The following is a 14,809-nucleotide window of genomic DNA, read 5'->3' as shown; positions in this document are numbered from 1 at the left end:
CCACCATTGCTAACACGGACTATCAATGCAGTAAAAAAAAAGTTAGGGAATGAGTCTATTGAAAGAACATCAAAGTCTGCCAGACAGCAAATGGACAATAAAAAACGAAAAAGTGCCAGATCCTTATAACATTAAACCCTTAGTCAATGTTTGATGCATAAAACACTATAATCAAGGCTTCCTATGCGCTGGGTGATGCATGTTCCCCTAATGTGTACTGTCACTGGGAACTCAGCACAAAAATACGGTAGTTTAGGAATCTGCAAAAACAGCAACTTCAGTAATGTTGTGGGCAAGTAGTGGCATTAAACTAGTCAACCAGAGATGACTATATTAATGACAAGCTTTGCTTCTCATTTTGGAGTGTGATAAGAGCCAGAAGTACATTGACTTTCTATTACAGTACGTCTGAGTCTGTGTGATGCCTGGACTGCATTGTTAACACCATGATCTACTGTGCCAAGGGCTAATAGCATCAATACCTGAGATCACAAGCTGTTTGTATCCTGTCACTCTTTCCAGATTTCATTCTATTTCCTTAATATGACTCTCTGACCTTTTGTCTCTGCTTATGTTTGTAGGATGTGTGAGGTTTAATAAGTAGCACACAACAAATCTACAGGCGTTCTCTGTTCAGACGGGGACATTAACTACACAGTAAACAGCTGGAAGTGTCTCCATAATTTACAAAAGGTAAAAAAATGACAATTATGTGCAAAAAGTAATTAATTCTTATAGTCTTAAATGATTATCAGGACCAAAGTGGTAAATAGAAACTCTTAGGGATAGTTCACACGGGTACAGAGAGGGGTGGATTATCACGCGTAATACACGTCATAATCCGCCCCCTTACAATGGTGGTCTAAGGAGGCCACTAGTGTTCTTGTTGCCGCTAACGGAAAAAAGAAGCGAGCTGCCCTTTCTTCAGTCAGATTCCGCGGCTCGTTGAGCTGTGGCGTCCGCTTTTTGGCAGCAACCTCTGGAGTCAGCCCATTCATTTCAGCCTACTCCGGAGGGAGAAGCCGCGACTGTCGGAAGCCACGACAGTCATGACAGGCGGATTTTGGCCAGAAAGTGACGCCGCTCCCCGCGACATTCTCTGTGCCAAAATCCACGCTTCTGCTTCCCGTGTGAACTAACCCTTAGGTCCTGATGGGAAATCTGTAAAAGGGCAGCCACTTACCATGTGCTATGTATAGTACTGGTGTGTCATTATGCTGTGTGATGAGGCCTAAGGGCTAGTTCACATGTGTTAGGGTGGTTGAGGAATTTGTTCAGGAAAAAATCAACTTCAGGAATTAGGAAGCGTTTTTTGGAGCGTTTTTTTGACATGAGGCCTTTTTTGGAGGTGTTTTTTGTTTCAGGTTTTTTCCTCCAGCACAGTGAATGGACCTTGAAAAACCGCTTGGCATTTCTTGAGGCGGTTTTTGCCAAAAACCATGTCAAAAAACGCTACTGGTTTTCCGCCTCCCATTGACTTGTGTTGATTTGCTGAGGCGGAATCCGCCTGAGGAAAGGTCACGTCACTTCTTTTTTCTGCTAGCGGTTTTCTGTTAGCAGTCTACATAGACCTCTCTTGTGAGGGGGCGGATTTTGAGGTGGATTCCATGTCAAAATCCGCCCCCTTTTGCCCCGTGTGAACGAGCCATTATATTATTGTAATATTCTGTATTAAGGAATCCCTTAATTTTGGATTCTATCTGGGTTCTGCGTTTATTCCAGGGTCCAATTTTTACAATTCAATGTTTCTATTTGCATTTTCAAGGAAACAAAGGCGAGGAGAAGGAACTACTGTGAACCAATAAAGAGAGGGTTAGGGGGATATCGTCACTCCTTGGGGAGAGACCGTCATATTGGTGTGTGGAGACTTATTAAGCCTTTAGCACTCCACTTTGCAAGGGACCATGGGAAGAATATGCAAATCTGTCTTCCATGATGTAATTAGGAAGTCAGGTGCCTCAGTGTTGCAAACCAATAAAGGGCGCTCACTGGAATGTGCAAGCCTGTCTTCCCTGATGTAATTAGGAAGACAGAATCTCAGTGATATGGCCCAATAAAGGCTGCTCCCTTTAACATCATGCTCGACCTTCCAAGAGGCCTTTGTTTTGCAATGATGCTGGGATTATCACCAGGTATAGTCTCTCAACCGAGGACGGCCGTTTCGATGTTATTGCATCTTGTCAGCCCGGTGTAGAGAAAACTAACCTGGTAGAGGTGAGAGGCTTAGATAGGGTTAGGGGGATATCGTCACTCCTTGGGGAGAGACCACCATATAGGTGTCCTCGGTTGAGATATACAGTTGCACATACAACTGAAAGCAGCGATCCGCTCAATAACAGGGAATTGGATTCCCCAATAGTGAGCGATCCAGATGACGGTGCGTGGGCCACATGCAGCGGGCCAGATAAATGTCCTCGGCGGGCCGCATGTGGCCCACGGGCCGTAGTTGGGCTAAAGCCATCAGAAATATATATTTTCCGATGGCTTTAGGCGACTCCTGTGTTTTGGTTGTTCGACCCCCAGGTTGAGAACCGCTGGCATAGATGGAGCCCTCTGTCAAACTAATGTAAGCTATGGATACGTTCAGCATGTGTACAAGGTTTTACTGGAGGTACACACCTACATGGGGTATTATAAATGCAAGGAACAAAGGAGGCAATTTCACTGTGGTGGGGAGAACCAAGAGTAGCACTACAATGAGGGGTTTATGGGAGCAACTTTACTGTGTTGCACCCACAGGAGATTAAGTCTCTGCATAGATCACCATTTAGGCATTATTACCACTTGGGGAACCATCTAAGTACTATTATTGATGGTACTTGACATGGCAACACTGTTCACCTATAATATTTTTTATATTATAGATTTTAGGTAAAACAAAAAGATCTTAGTATAAAAATACATGATAAAGTAATCCAAGATGCTACATGTAAGTCTATAAGAAAACCACATGGAGTTAGGAAATTTTGATCAACCATATCTAACCACACAGATCTTAAGACATTATTCATACTACATAATATTACAACTATGTATGACAGGAAACTATCTGGCTTTGAATGCTAGAACCAAGAAAATAAATGTATTTTCTATAAGTTCTATATTGTAAAACTGTACTGTATGTGGAAACCTTTATAATGCGAGCAAATAGGTCTTAAAATTTATATTTTGCTATTCTCAATGCCATTTTGGTGATCTATGCAGGATCACGCCATGTGTTAGGATTTTTTCCCTGCGCCACATGCACACCAGGTGCTGTTCCCAGTGGAAATGGGAACTTTCTGTTCAGATCACTGAGCTGGCATCTTTCCTTCGTGATGAAAAAGCAGAAAGTTGTATGCTCAAGTCAAGCAGAGAATGAGATAAGACAAAAAACATGAACGGCAGATGATAGCCAGAAAGACAAAAGACTAAAGAAGAAAAAAGAAACGACTAAGCAGATAAATGAAAGAAAAGCACTGCAGAATAAGAGCTGAAACTAATTATTAGGCCTCACCCGGATGGGCATATTGTACTCATATTTACCTATGTATATTGTGCATTTACATCTAGATTCTTATATAAATTTAGTTAAAGGTATTATTAGGTTATCACTTCTATATCCTCTTAAGGAATTCTGAATTATTCTGCATCCATCTAAGCTTTACCGTCTTAAGAGCCATTGGCTATAATTTTCTATTGATATGAGGATTGTATTGGATGACTTGTATTTTTATAGTAGTATTTAATGTTCCACATAATGTATTCATTAATGGGTTTTTTTTACTCAGTTTCACTAGTAATTATTATTATTATTTTTAAAACCTTTAAAACAATGTTAAAATTTACCTGTATCATCATATTCTGTAACCGGTAATTCTATCTATTTACCAATATGTCAAGCCTGGAGATATTTACTAGACCCCTGGCTGAGATTACAATTGCTGGGCACCATGAGATTGTGATTGGTTGACAGAGGGAGTCCCCCCCTTCCCCCCTACTAGATCAGTTGTTGCAGTTGCTATTGACCACATCAGCTGTGTGCTGCAGAATAAATTTGGAGTCAATGAGGCGCCTCCCTGATGGTACTGCATGATAAATAAGTATCTGCCTATTGAAGAAAATACTATAGGGAGATTTTTTGCCTTCCCTTGGATCAACACTGTAGGGACTGTAGGTTGGACTTGATGGACTAATGTCTTTATCCAACCTCCTCTACTATGTAACTATGTATAACCAATTTACTGCAGTAACTTGCAGAGGTGATTTACAGTTTCCAAATAAGCTATGGAGCCCCATTTTCATAATTTCATAAGGTTTATAATAAATTTACTGGTGACAGAATTATTTTAATCCCACATCTGCTAAAATGAAGCCCCAAAGTTGCAAGAAACCTCCACCATGCTTCACTGTTGCCCACAGATACTCATTATTGTTCCGCTCTACAGCCCTCCGGTGAACACACTGCCTATAGTTACAGCCAAATATCTCAGACAAGGGAGTCCTGGAAGTGATGATATAACCCCACAGAGCCCTGATCTCATCATCATCCAGGCTGTAGTATAAATTTCTCTTTAGTTCATTCACTTTTTCAATTTTGTTCACTGACAAAAATACAGGATTACGGATTCTGTTTTTGAAACCTTCTTACTTTGCAGTGCTCCTGGATGACGGCAGATCCAGTATTCAGTCTCCAGGTCATCCCACTGACTTCAGCAGTGATGTCCAGTATGGGCTAGATGGCTGCTGCAGCCTCAGGCCTTAGTTTTGGGTGACCTCTTTACAAATAGCATGTGACTAATGTTATGTGCAGTTTGTGAATAGGTCACCGCTAAGGCCTGTGATTTGCTGCAGCAGTCGAGGGACCTATACATGAGAAACCACACCTGCTGCTGGTGGAAAAGGAAGACTGGAAAGAAGTGAGTTTTTTTGGCCTGTTCAGTAGCACTTATTACAAACATTACAAAGAATATGTTTCACAACAAACTATCTGAATGTCTCTCTATTCTATGATTTTAGTGTTCTATTCCAATATAAACAAGTTTAGCCTTTTCTAAAATGTAACTTTTCCTTCATGGCATCATTTATTCAATGAGGGAAAAACAACAGCTGTACAGAGTAAGTTCAGTTTCACCATGCCCTGGATTTCTAAAGATTTTGTTAAAGCAATCTGAGAAGCCCATCCCCTGTCTGAACGCTATTCAAGTTGATGCATTCCTAATCCTTCAAGATAAACTATGCCTTTCTAGAATGACAAGTTGTTTCCAGTGAGAAATTACTCTATGCTACAGGCAGAGACACTGCCAAATCAAGATTCAACAAGTAAGAGCCCTAAGAACGCGTTTGCATTGCAAACAGGAACACACGAGTAAAACACAAGGAAGATGCATGTGGTACAGGTGTTTACTGCTGTATACAGCATCATGTCTCTCCCTCCAAGGATCTTGTATAAAAGACAGAGTGCCAGCACACAGTTTACTCTGGAAAATCATTCTCAACAATGACTCACCATTTCTTCGATTTCAATCTAGGAGCTGGATTCCGGGGGATTAGAAAAAGGGCTCTCATGGGATGCATATCACAGAGTGCTAAAAGGTTAAGAAAAAATATGTTAGAGACAGCAAACAGCAAAACAACATTTTGTACTCCATGTACGTGCAAAATGAAATTTTAGATGATTGGCTTATGGTGGCAGAAAATGTACCTGCCATTAACACCTTAGAGCTTTAGGAGACTTTACACTAATCCACTGAAATCGGGGCCTTAATACTTCATGGAATAGCAAGTAAATCATCAACTGGGCACTGCACCAATCGCACGCGAAGCTTCGGCTGGGACATAAACCGAGTGATTTAAGGGGACGATTAGAAAAATAGCTTTTTAAACACAATATGGATAAACATATTTAAAAAGACAAGTGCACAGTCCCTGAATGATCCTCACGTAAAGTACCTGCAGGTCTGTGCAGAAAGTCTAGTAAAGCGCATTAACATGTAATGGAAAAATAGTGCAAAGGACTTAATATTGCCTAAAAGGAAGAAACTGCGCCAGATGTATCGCAGTGCGTGACAGATTTTTAGAAGGTGTAGTTTAACTTGGCATCACCTATTAGTTGGTCTAGTTTAAAAAATAAATAAACTTGATACATATTTGGTGCATTCCAAGCCCTGTCAATTTCCTTACAAACTCCACCCCTTTTTTTGACAAGCCACTCCATGGGCCAAGTAATGCTCCATGGAAAAATAAGTATGTAAATTATCTCTCATCCAGGAGGAAAAAAGCAGTTTCACCTACTGGAGAACTGACTTATAAGTCAATATCTAACCCTTTAACAGGTCTTATAACACAATTTGGAGTACAAGCCAAACCACATTTATCTTTATAATAAAAAACAGCTATTCACTAAACCATGAACAAGAAAAACAACATATATAGGCACTGTAAGTACCACTAAAGAGCCTTAGGCCCGCTTCACATCTGCGTTCGGGTTTCCATTCGGGAAATCCACTTGGAGACCACCCGAATGGAAATCTATACAAATAAAAAAAATGGTTACCTAAGAAAACCTGTGAACCCCATACATTATAATGGGGTCTGTGTGGTTTTTACACAAAACATGCGGAGAGAAAAGTGCTTCTCCATTATAGTCTATAGGGTCCACGGGTTTCCCAGATACCACTTTTTTATGTGTATAGGTTTCCATTCAGAGGTCCCCAAAGCTGACTCCTCAAACGGGAACCCGAATTGCAGTATTGAGCGTAACAATAGTGATAGACAACCATTAGCACCTATCGCCTATAGAGTAGACAGACTATATCATAACTTGAGTACTTAGGAACTAATAGGAAATGCAATAAAAAAAAGAAGGAAAAATATTGGTGTTGAACAGTAGAGGATGAAGGATATTAGTGCATCTAGCAAAAAGAATTACAACAGGTGACAGGCGAATGATAATATTCTGCTGCTCAGTCGATGACTAGGTGAGCTCCCATAGGGTAGGATTAGTCTAATAACACCAATTACTCAATCCGATTAGTATTCTAAATAGACCATCCTGAAAAATAATCCTGCAACTATTCGATAGTGATAACATATTTTCCTTAGTAGGTTCATCAGCAATAACAGAATAAAGAAAAACATTCTGACCCTTTGGTTAAAAAAAAAATAAAATAAAAAACATGAAACACAAAAATGAGCTTTTACATGTTTTAATAATTATTACTGCATGTTAGGTTGTATTCACATTGTGTCAGCATTGTCAGTTTACTGGATGTGCCAAAATAGTCCTGGTGCATCCACTAAACGTATCCATAGACTTGCATTTGCAGAATGGAGAACAATGTCGCCTTTGTTCAGTAGATACTGCACTATTCTATACAATGATCTCTAGGACTAAACATGTCACTTTTACATACATCCTAAACATACACTTTTAGGATAGCCTGCTTGGCTATTTCCAGAAGTCCTATACAAATAAACGGACAGATCTGTACATGTGCAGTCACTGCTCTTTCCACGGTCACCACAAATGGGGAACTGTTCTTAAGACAGATGCAGGTCATGATAGGACTGAAACTTACTGCTAAAGAGGACCTTTCATCAACTCCACCATTTCAAGTTCTTAGGATCGGTAAATAGGTGCCGCTCCACCGATTCCAGCACAGTTGGAATTTCTTCTCTAGCCTCCACTATTCCTGAGCATCAAGCTTATGCCTGGTTCACATCTGCATTTGGTAATCCGTTCAGGGAATCCGCATGGGGACCCTCCCCCGAATGGACTACCGAATGCATTGGCAAGCGGTGTGCAGTGAAAGCACATGTACCCCATAGACTCTAATGGGGTCTGTGTGCTTTCCGCACAAATCATGCGGACATGAAAGTAGATCACAATCTACTTTCCTGTCCACATGTTCCATGCGGAGAATTTGTGGAAAGCACACGGACCCCATTATAGTCTATGGGGTCCGTGTGCTTTTACTGCACAATTCGTTTGGTAGTCTGTTCGGGAGGGTCCCCATGTGGACTTTCCCGAACAGATTACTGACGCAGATGGAAACTAGGCCTTATTTAAGATGTGTAATGTAAGAAGGGCGGTGTCAGGCAAGGGGTTTGATTCAGGGCTCCAATCAGAGCCAGCCAGGGTCACAGCTCAGAATTACACCCCTTGTCTGCTCCTGTCTAACACCGCCCACCTGTCAGTACAGAGTCTAAATACCATATCATGCGCCAAAACAGCATTGATTGCTCAGGAATGGTAGGGACTAGAGAACAAAATCCAACTACACCAGAATCAGTGGAGTAGCAGCTATTAATTAATGCAAAAAAGCTGGACATGGCGGTGGTGAAAAGTTCTCTTTAATAAATAATCCCTACTCTAACAAGACCCTCAGTTTTCCTGCCACTAAACTGGTTTGCCTAACAAGATACAAACAAAAGATTTTAGTAAGCTGTGCAGTCTCTATTTTTCCCATGCAAAGTCAGGGAAGGAACCAACACTGAACACTGAAATCAGTTACTGAAAACAGATACAAACAGAAAATCTTCTCTATGTATCCGTTATAAGGAAAAACCTTTTTTACGATGTTACTAAACTGGTGGACCATTGTCAAGTCCAGACCATAGCTGCCAGCTCTATAGATCTGTATCCTTCCAAATTAAAAAGGACAGTAGTCCTTTTACACTCTATCAGAGTAGTGGCAGTAGATACCGGCACTCATTCTTGCTGCCTACACAGGAGTAGGAACATGGCTACATAGTGTTATAGGCATCAGGGATAATTCGTGATCCCTACTACCCCTACTGTAATACAGTACAATAGATAGTGGTGGAGAGATCGGTCATTCTCTTGACCAATGTTATTGTGAATTTACAAGGAGGGAGAGTTTCCTGTGGGCTGCTTACACCTCATCTGCATGGTTGGCAGTGGGGTCACTATGAGGGTACTGTACTGACTGGGGGCATCAAAAGTGCATTATATCATGTACAGGCCAGTAAGGGGGGGATTAGTCTGTGTGGGATACTAATGGGGCTTTGTGCTGTATAGGGAAAACTAAAGGACTATTTTACTGTGTGAGATCATCAAGGGAGTATTACACTTCGTGGGGACACTGAGGGTGCATTATACTTTTTGGGAGAATTAAGGTGGCATTATTCAATGAGGGGGCACAATGGAACATTATAGTATGTGAGGGCACTAATGCCCATTATTTGTCTGAATACCAATGGGGCACTATAGCATATGGAGAACTCTAAAGTGGCATTATACAGTGTGAAGTTATAAGGCAGTGGTTCTTAACCAGGGTTTGATCGAACCCTAGGCCCTATGCACGGTTCATTTTGTGTACCAGTAAAAAAATATATATCTATGTCTTGAATTTGGAAATAAATCATATTTGATTTATCACTAAAGAAGGGTTCGGAGAATGTGCATATGAAACTGGAGGGTTCAGTACCTCAAACAAGGTTAAGAACCACTGGTATAAGGAGAAAAAGTCATCCCTATACATTACACAGAGGAGGGTACTGATACTGCAAGGAGGCTCAAAAGGGATTGGGAGGGGCTGGGAAGTGTCAAAGGGGTCTGGGCAGGTCTGGCTGCAGTTAGATGCATGTAAATACTGGACGCATTCAACCACTATCAAGCCTGGAATTTCACATTAAGGCAGCCCCAGGTCAGTGGACCTTTACTTAAAACAACAGCAGTCTGAACACAGCCTTAGTCTGATATAGTTTTATTTTGTTCAGGTGCATTTCTTCATCCTAGTTATATACATAATTGAACATCACTGGTATAGAGTCGAGTCCTAGGTTCAAATCCTGCCAAGGGCAACATCTGCAAGGAATTTGTATGTTCTCCCCCTATTTGCGTGGGTTTCCTCCCACACACCAAAGACATACTGATAAGGAATGTATATTGTGAGCCCTATATGGGACAGTAACTGACAATATCTATAAAGCGCTGCGGAATATGATGGCGCTATATAAGCATAATAAATAAATAAACTAGCTTTACATTACTTACGAGGAGCACCTTCTGCCATCTCTATGGCTGTTATTCCTAGGGACCACAAATCACTCTAGAACAAAAAAAAAAAAAAAAAAAACAGACTTAGAAGCAGAAAAGATTTTGAGAAGAATATAGCATTTATGAATGATTTGAATCTTCTTATACATTATAAGACACGATCATCAATATTCTGTTTTCTGGATAGAAGTGTTATTCCAAATGAAAAATAATGAACAAGTAAAGGCACTGTCAGTCTATATCGATGGAAAATGCTTTTCCAATAGTGATGGGCTGCGGCTTTCAACCCTGATGAACAACGACAATGAACAAGATGAATTGTTTGTCACTTGCTGCCTCGGCTGCGGCTCCTTTCCTAGTTTTTATTATTTCTCTTTCCCAGTGAAATGAAATGAAGCTTGAAGTGGGACAGCTGTGTGAGACTGCAGCACTTGTAGGGCTTCACACTAAATTTGGCTGGAAAAGAAGCTTTACAGGGTGAAGAATACAATCTGCATTTATATGAACAGCTGAAAGAGTGTACCAGAAGTCTGTAACATTTTTGTGGTTTGGTAGAGGTGCAGTTTTTAGTACCCCTAGGCAACTTTCAGACAGTAATATCCTGGTCTGTATTCTGCAAAAAGTTTTGCATGCCTACAACTAGGAATATAAATCGAAAAACACATAAGAGGTGAAAATCTTTCCATATTGCCATCAATATCAAGTCTTACAAATACTGATGAATAATACTGATCACAATACTGCTGGAATAAACTGGTAACACAATAAAAGCATATCTAATAATGAAATAATTTATGAAATGATAAATCTAGCACTTTACTGCATAATATATCAATATACAGTGAGCTCCCCCTAGTGGAGGCCGCAGGCAGTCAGATTATATAATTCCAATAGCTGAGCTTTGATCCACAGAACTGTTTACTGTGGCACATAGAGAAGGATCATGAGTCCTATCTATGATATTTATGAGCCCATAAGCATATAGACATACTGTAGTTTGTCCTAATGAGACAAGTCTCATTTCTACACAAATATAATACTCCTATTTAGGATAAATTCTCAGACTCCCTACGATCCTGAGAATGAAGAAGCTCTGTTCACTGTTCTACGCAGCACAGTTAGGGTAATTCACACGGCACTGAAATAAGAATCTAGCTGGCTATCACTGAAATTAATAAGATAAGGTAATTTTGAAGCTGCTGTTAGGATTCCAAAAACAGCCTCTATAGAAGCAGTGTGAACTCACCCTCACACTCCCAACCACTCAGCTGTGCAAGTAATGTCAGTATGGCTCTATTGGTTGGGGCTTGGGCAGTTCCCTGTATAGCCTGGCAGCGAGAAGTGTCACTGCACAAGCAGCTAAATCGGCATTGCGTCCCCTTCATTCTTAGAAATCCTAAAGTGAACAAATATCTTAGCAATATGTTGCCACTTTACAAGATGACAATGTAAAATTTGGTAAAAAAAAAAAAAAAATTGAAATAAAGAAATAGAAAAATAAGAGTATATAGCTAGTAATGGGTTATCTAGCTAGCAGTATTAAACAGCGTATTCATATTTTTTTGCAAATGATTTTTCATATAAATAATAAGTAGACAATCAAACTTCACATAAAAAGGGCCATTTGAAGTATTTCAACAAGGACTTAAGCTTCTAATAGGATTAAACTTAATAGCAGAAGAATTCAAGTATTTCTTATCAGGCCAGATAGTGCATCCGCGGCATGTTCAGTATTACTTCTTCACAAAGCTTTAGAATAAAAGTCCCAAAGTTTTCAGAGAGAAAATTCAAAGTGGAAAGCAGGACTGTAAGAGAACGGAGGTAAGCACAAGCAGCAAAGACTTGCAGATGGCAATTTAACTCCAGGCACAATATCAGCAAAGCTTCTCTGAAAGATTGCATCATTTGCTTTGGAATTGGGACTGAATAAAAGCGGATTTGCTGTAGCTTCAGTTTGCCTGAGGTATCTGGTAATCTGATTCATTTCTCCAAGAAAATATATTACACCGAGGAGTGAACACAGGCAGAACATTATTATGGCTGCAAGTTGACAACTTTATGATATTCTTAATTAATTATAGAAACTGAGGATTTTGTCACCTCTTGACAGATTTCTACAAGTTCCAGCAACGCTTTACACCCACAGAAAACAACGGCACAAGAAGTGTAACCAGAAACAGTGTTGCTACATTTATGCAAAACGCACCTTAAAGTCATAGGTAGCATCTGGGTTTTCATCACAGGCAATGACTTCAGGAGCCATCCAGTATGGCGTACCAATGAAAGTATTTCTTCGTCCTACTGTCCTGTCTAACTGTGCACTCACACCAAAATCCACTGTGGTCAAATAAAAAGAGAGAAAAGTCAGTCAGAACTGCAGAATGAAAAACATGAAAACTAAACTAAATGCTGTGTCAGGTATTATCCTACTTCAAGGTATTCAGAAATAGTTTTAATCCTCTACGTTTTAGAAATCCGCAACAGATTTAGATTTCACCCCAAGAAGATGGTGGTGCATGAATTTTTTAGGAACATATGTTATCTGTAGTGGGAAAAGAGGACTACATCCAAATTTCAGGAAAACAAGAAAGTCAGACTTCTATTTGTAATAGCTGTAAAAGGATTTCATGACACAAGATACCTTGGATATTAATGGGGTTATTCCACAAAAAGTATCTGTCCTCTTCCATAGTATAGAGGATAAACATCTGATTTGTGGGGGTCTGACCACCAATCCCAAGAACTGCTGCACATTCAGCCTGGCCACAGCCAGGATGAATGCAGATGTGACACTTTATGGATGGCGCTCCTGTTCTCAGGATTGGTGGGGTCTCAGCGGTCAGAACCCCACCAATCAAATATGTATTCTCTTTCCTATGGATAGACTATTAATACTTTCCATGGCATAACCCCTTTAATTTGGAGTTGAAAACTCTTTTGCTGCTGTAACATTTACTGTATTACTCTTCCATGAAGACATTGAAGTCCATTGAAAAGGATTGGTCTCCACTTCTGATAAATTGGAGTAAATTCCTGAATTCCCTACGAAAATTTTCTATCAATTTTTGTCATAACCTTGTGTTGTGCTGTTCCTCATAGAAATTTATGAACACAATTACAACTGGATGTTACCATTTGTTTCCCCACATAGTGATCCTGCCAATACTGATTGGACTGTGTCAGGCTCGTTCACATCTGCGCCCGGTCTCCGTTCATGCAGGTTTCCGTTTCCTGCACAAAACTGAGCAGGAGACTGACACCTGCAGGACTCTTTCATACCCATTCATTTGAATGGGTTTGAAAGATGTCCGGCCGTGAGCGCCGGTGAACGTTTTATGCTCTCCGCCGCAAAACCATTTTTTTAAAATTGGACACAGAGTCGGACATGCAGTACACTGTGTCCGCTTTTTAAAAAACGGTTTCACGGCGGAGAGCATAAAATGCTCATCGGTGCACATGGCCAGACGGAAAGCTCAGAACGGACTCCAGGCGCTAGTGTGACCCTAGCGTCAGGGTGTGCAGGAAAACACACCTGCAACTGGTAAGATCCAGTTGTCAATTTCTCATATAATTCTAGAAGCATCAATGGATAATACTCTACAACACAAATATAAGAAATGTAATTTCATGAAGGTAAAAAGTATTTACTAATATTAGATAATTTATAAATATAAACTTTTGATGTCTGAAATTCTAAAACCAAGGTGACAATTCACATACTCAAAGGCTCCTACTCTGGTTTGGACTGTGGCTGTTAAGTTTCATGCTGTTATAGACCGACATATAGCAGAGAGCTATACTGTGCTATCTCCCTCTCCTATACAGACTTAATACTGCAGCAAAGCACCTGTGTGACTACCAGCCCATTCAAAAAGGGAACACAGGACTCCTGTTCTCATCAGGGTCGGACTGGCCTATCAGGGAACTGGTGAATCCCCCGATAGGCCCCAACTGTTAATTACTCATTTACCCATGGCAGATGCATTGTTCAGGGGCCCGAACGGGATCCTGAGCAATGCATTTGCCTCAACACACAGGGGCCCCCATTAGCTGATGCAGAAGCTGTACATGGTGCCCTCCCGATATATAGGAAAAGTATATATATATAGGAGGACACCAGGTAAAGCTTCAGCATTAGCCAAAGGCCGCTTGTAATCCTCTCACTTATCTGTTGTAGCGATCACTGCTTTCTTCCCTGTCTGTGCTGCCTGAACTTCTCCCCTCCCTCTCATAAACTATTGCCTCATCTCTCACATCTGAGCGTGTGGGGAAGACAGGGACAATCTGTTCCGATGCTTCGCTTCTGACAAAGGTAAGGTATATACTTTTGGTAAAATATGTATGTTTAATATGTATATATGTGTGTACATTTGTTTAAAGTATGTGTCTTGCGCTTTTGATGCATTTTCCCTGTACTTTCTCCCTATTGTGTAGCTGAAAGTAACCAGCCATGTTTTTTGAAGCGCACACATTTTAAAGGTTGCGGCTGTTCCACATCTTATTTTTTTCCTGCAACATGTGGATGAGGTAAATTTCATTCACTTTGTTGATTCTGTAAAACACTTTTTTTTTTCTGTAGTAGCCAAAGATGTTGCGTTTCTGCAATGTGGGGTTTCAGGTATTTATGGCTTATACTGAGCATAGGCCATAAAAAAAAGTTTAACCCTGGACAACCCCTTTAATTTGTCCCACACAGTTTAACATCCCCTTTCTGGACAGGATGTTCGCCCCATCACTGCTCCCACACAATATAATGGCCCCATCACTGTTCCCCATACATTATGGGGAACCAGTGAAGAGGCCACT

At 40.5% G+C, this 14,809-nt stretch overlaps 1 protein-coding gene across 9 annotated transcripts in view; it reads right to left on the bottom strand.

The window, feature by feature from the left end:
- Positions 1–14,809, bottom strand: part of TNIK (TRAF2 and NCK interacting kinase) — a 222,501-nt gene that overhangs the window by 81,605 nt on the left and 126,087 nt on the right. For all 9 annotated transcript variants that reach the window (XM_075268688.1, XM_075268680.1, XM_075268682.1 and 6 more), the window contains exons 7-9: positions 12,210–12,340; positions 10,001–10,055; positions 5,489–5,567 (exon numbers count right to left, since the gene is read on the bottom strand). In XM_075268688.1, coding sequence (XP_075124789.1) covers positions 5,489–5,567; positions 10,001–10,055; positions 12,210–12,340 — 265 coding nt within the window. The remainder of the gene's footprint in view (positions 1–5,488; positions 5,568–10,000; positions 10,056–12,209; positions 12,341–14,809) is intronic.

This window comes from Leptodactylus fuscus, chromosome 3 (genome assembly GCF_031893055.1).
Source record: "Leptodactylus fuscus isolate aLepFus1 chromosome 3, aLepFus1.hap2, whole genome shotgun sequence".
Lineage (NCBI taxonomy): Eukaryota > Metazoa > Chordata > Amphibia > Anura > Leptodactylidae > Leptodactylus > Leptodactylus fuscus.
Note: the sequence above shows the minus strand (reverse complement) of the source record. Positions and strands in the feature narration are given on the sequence as shown.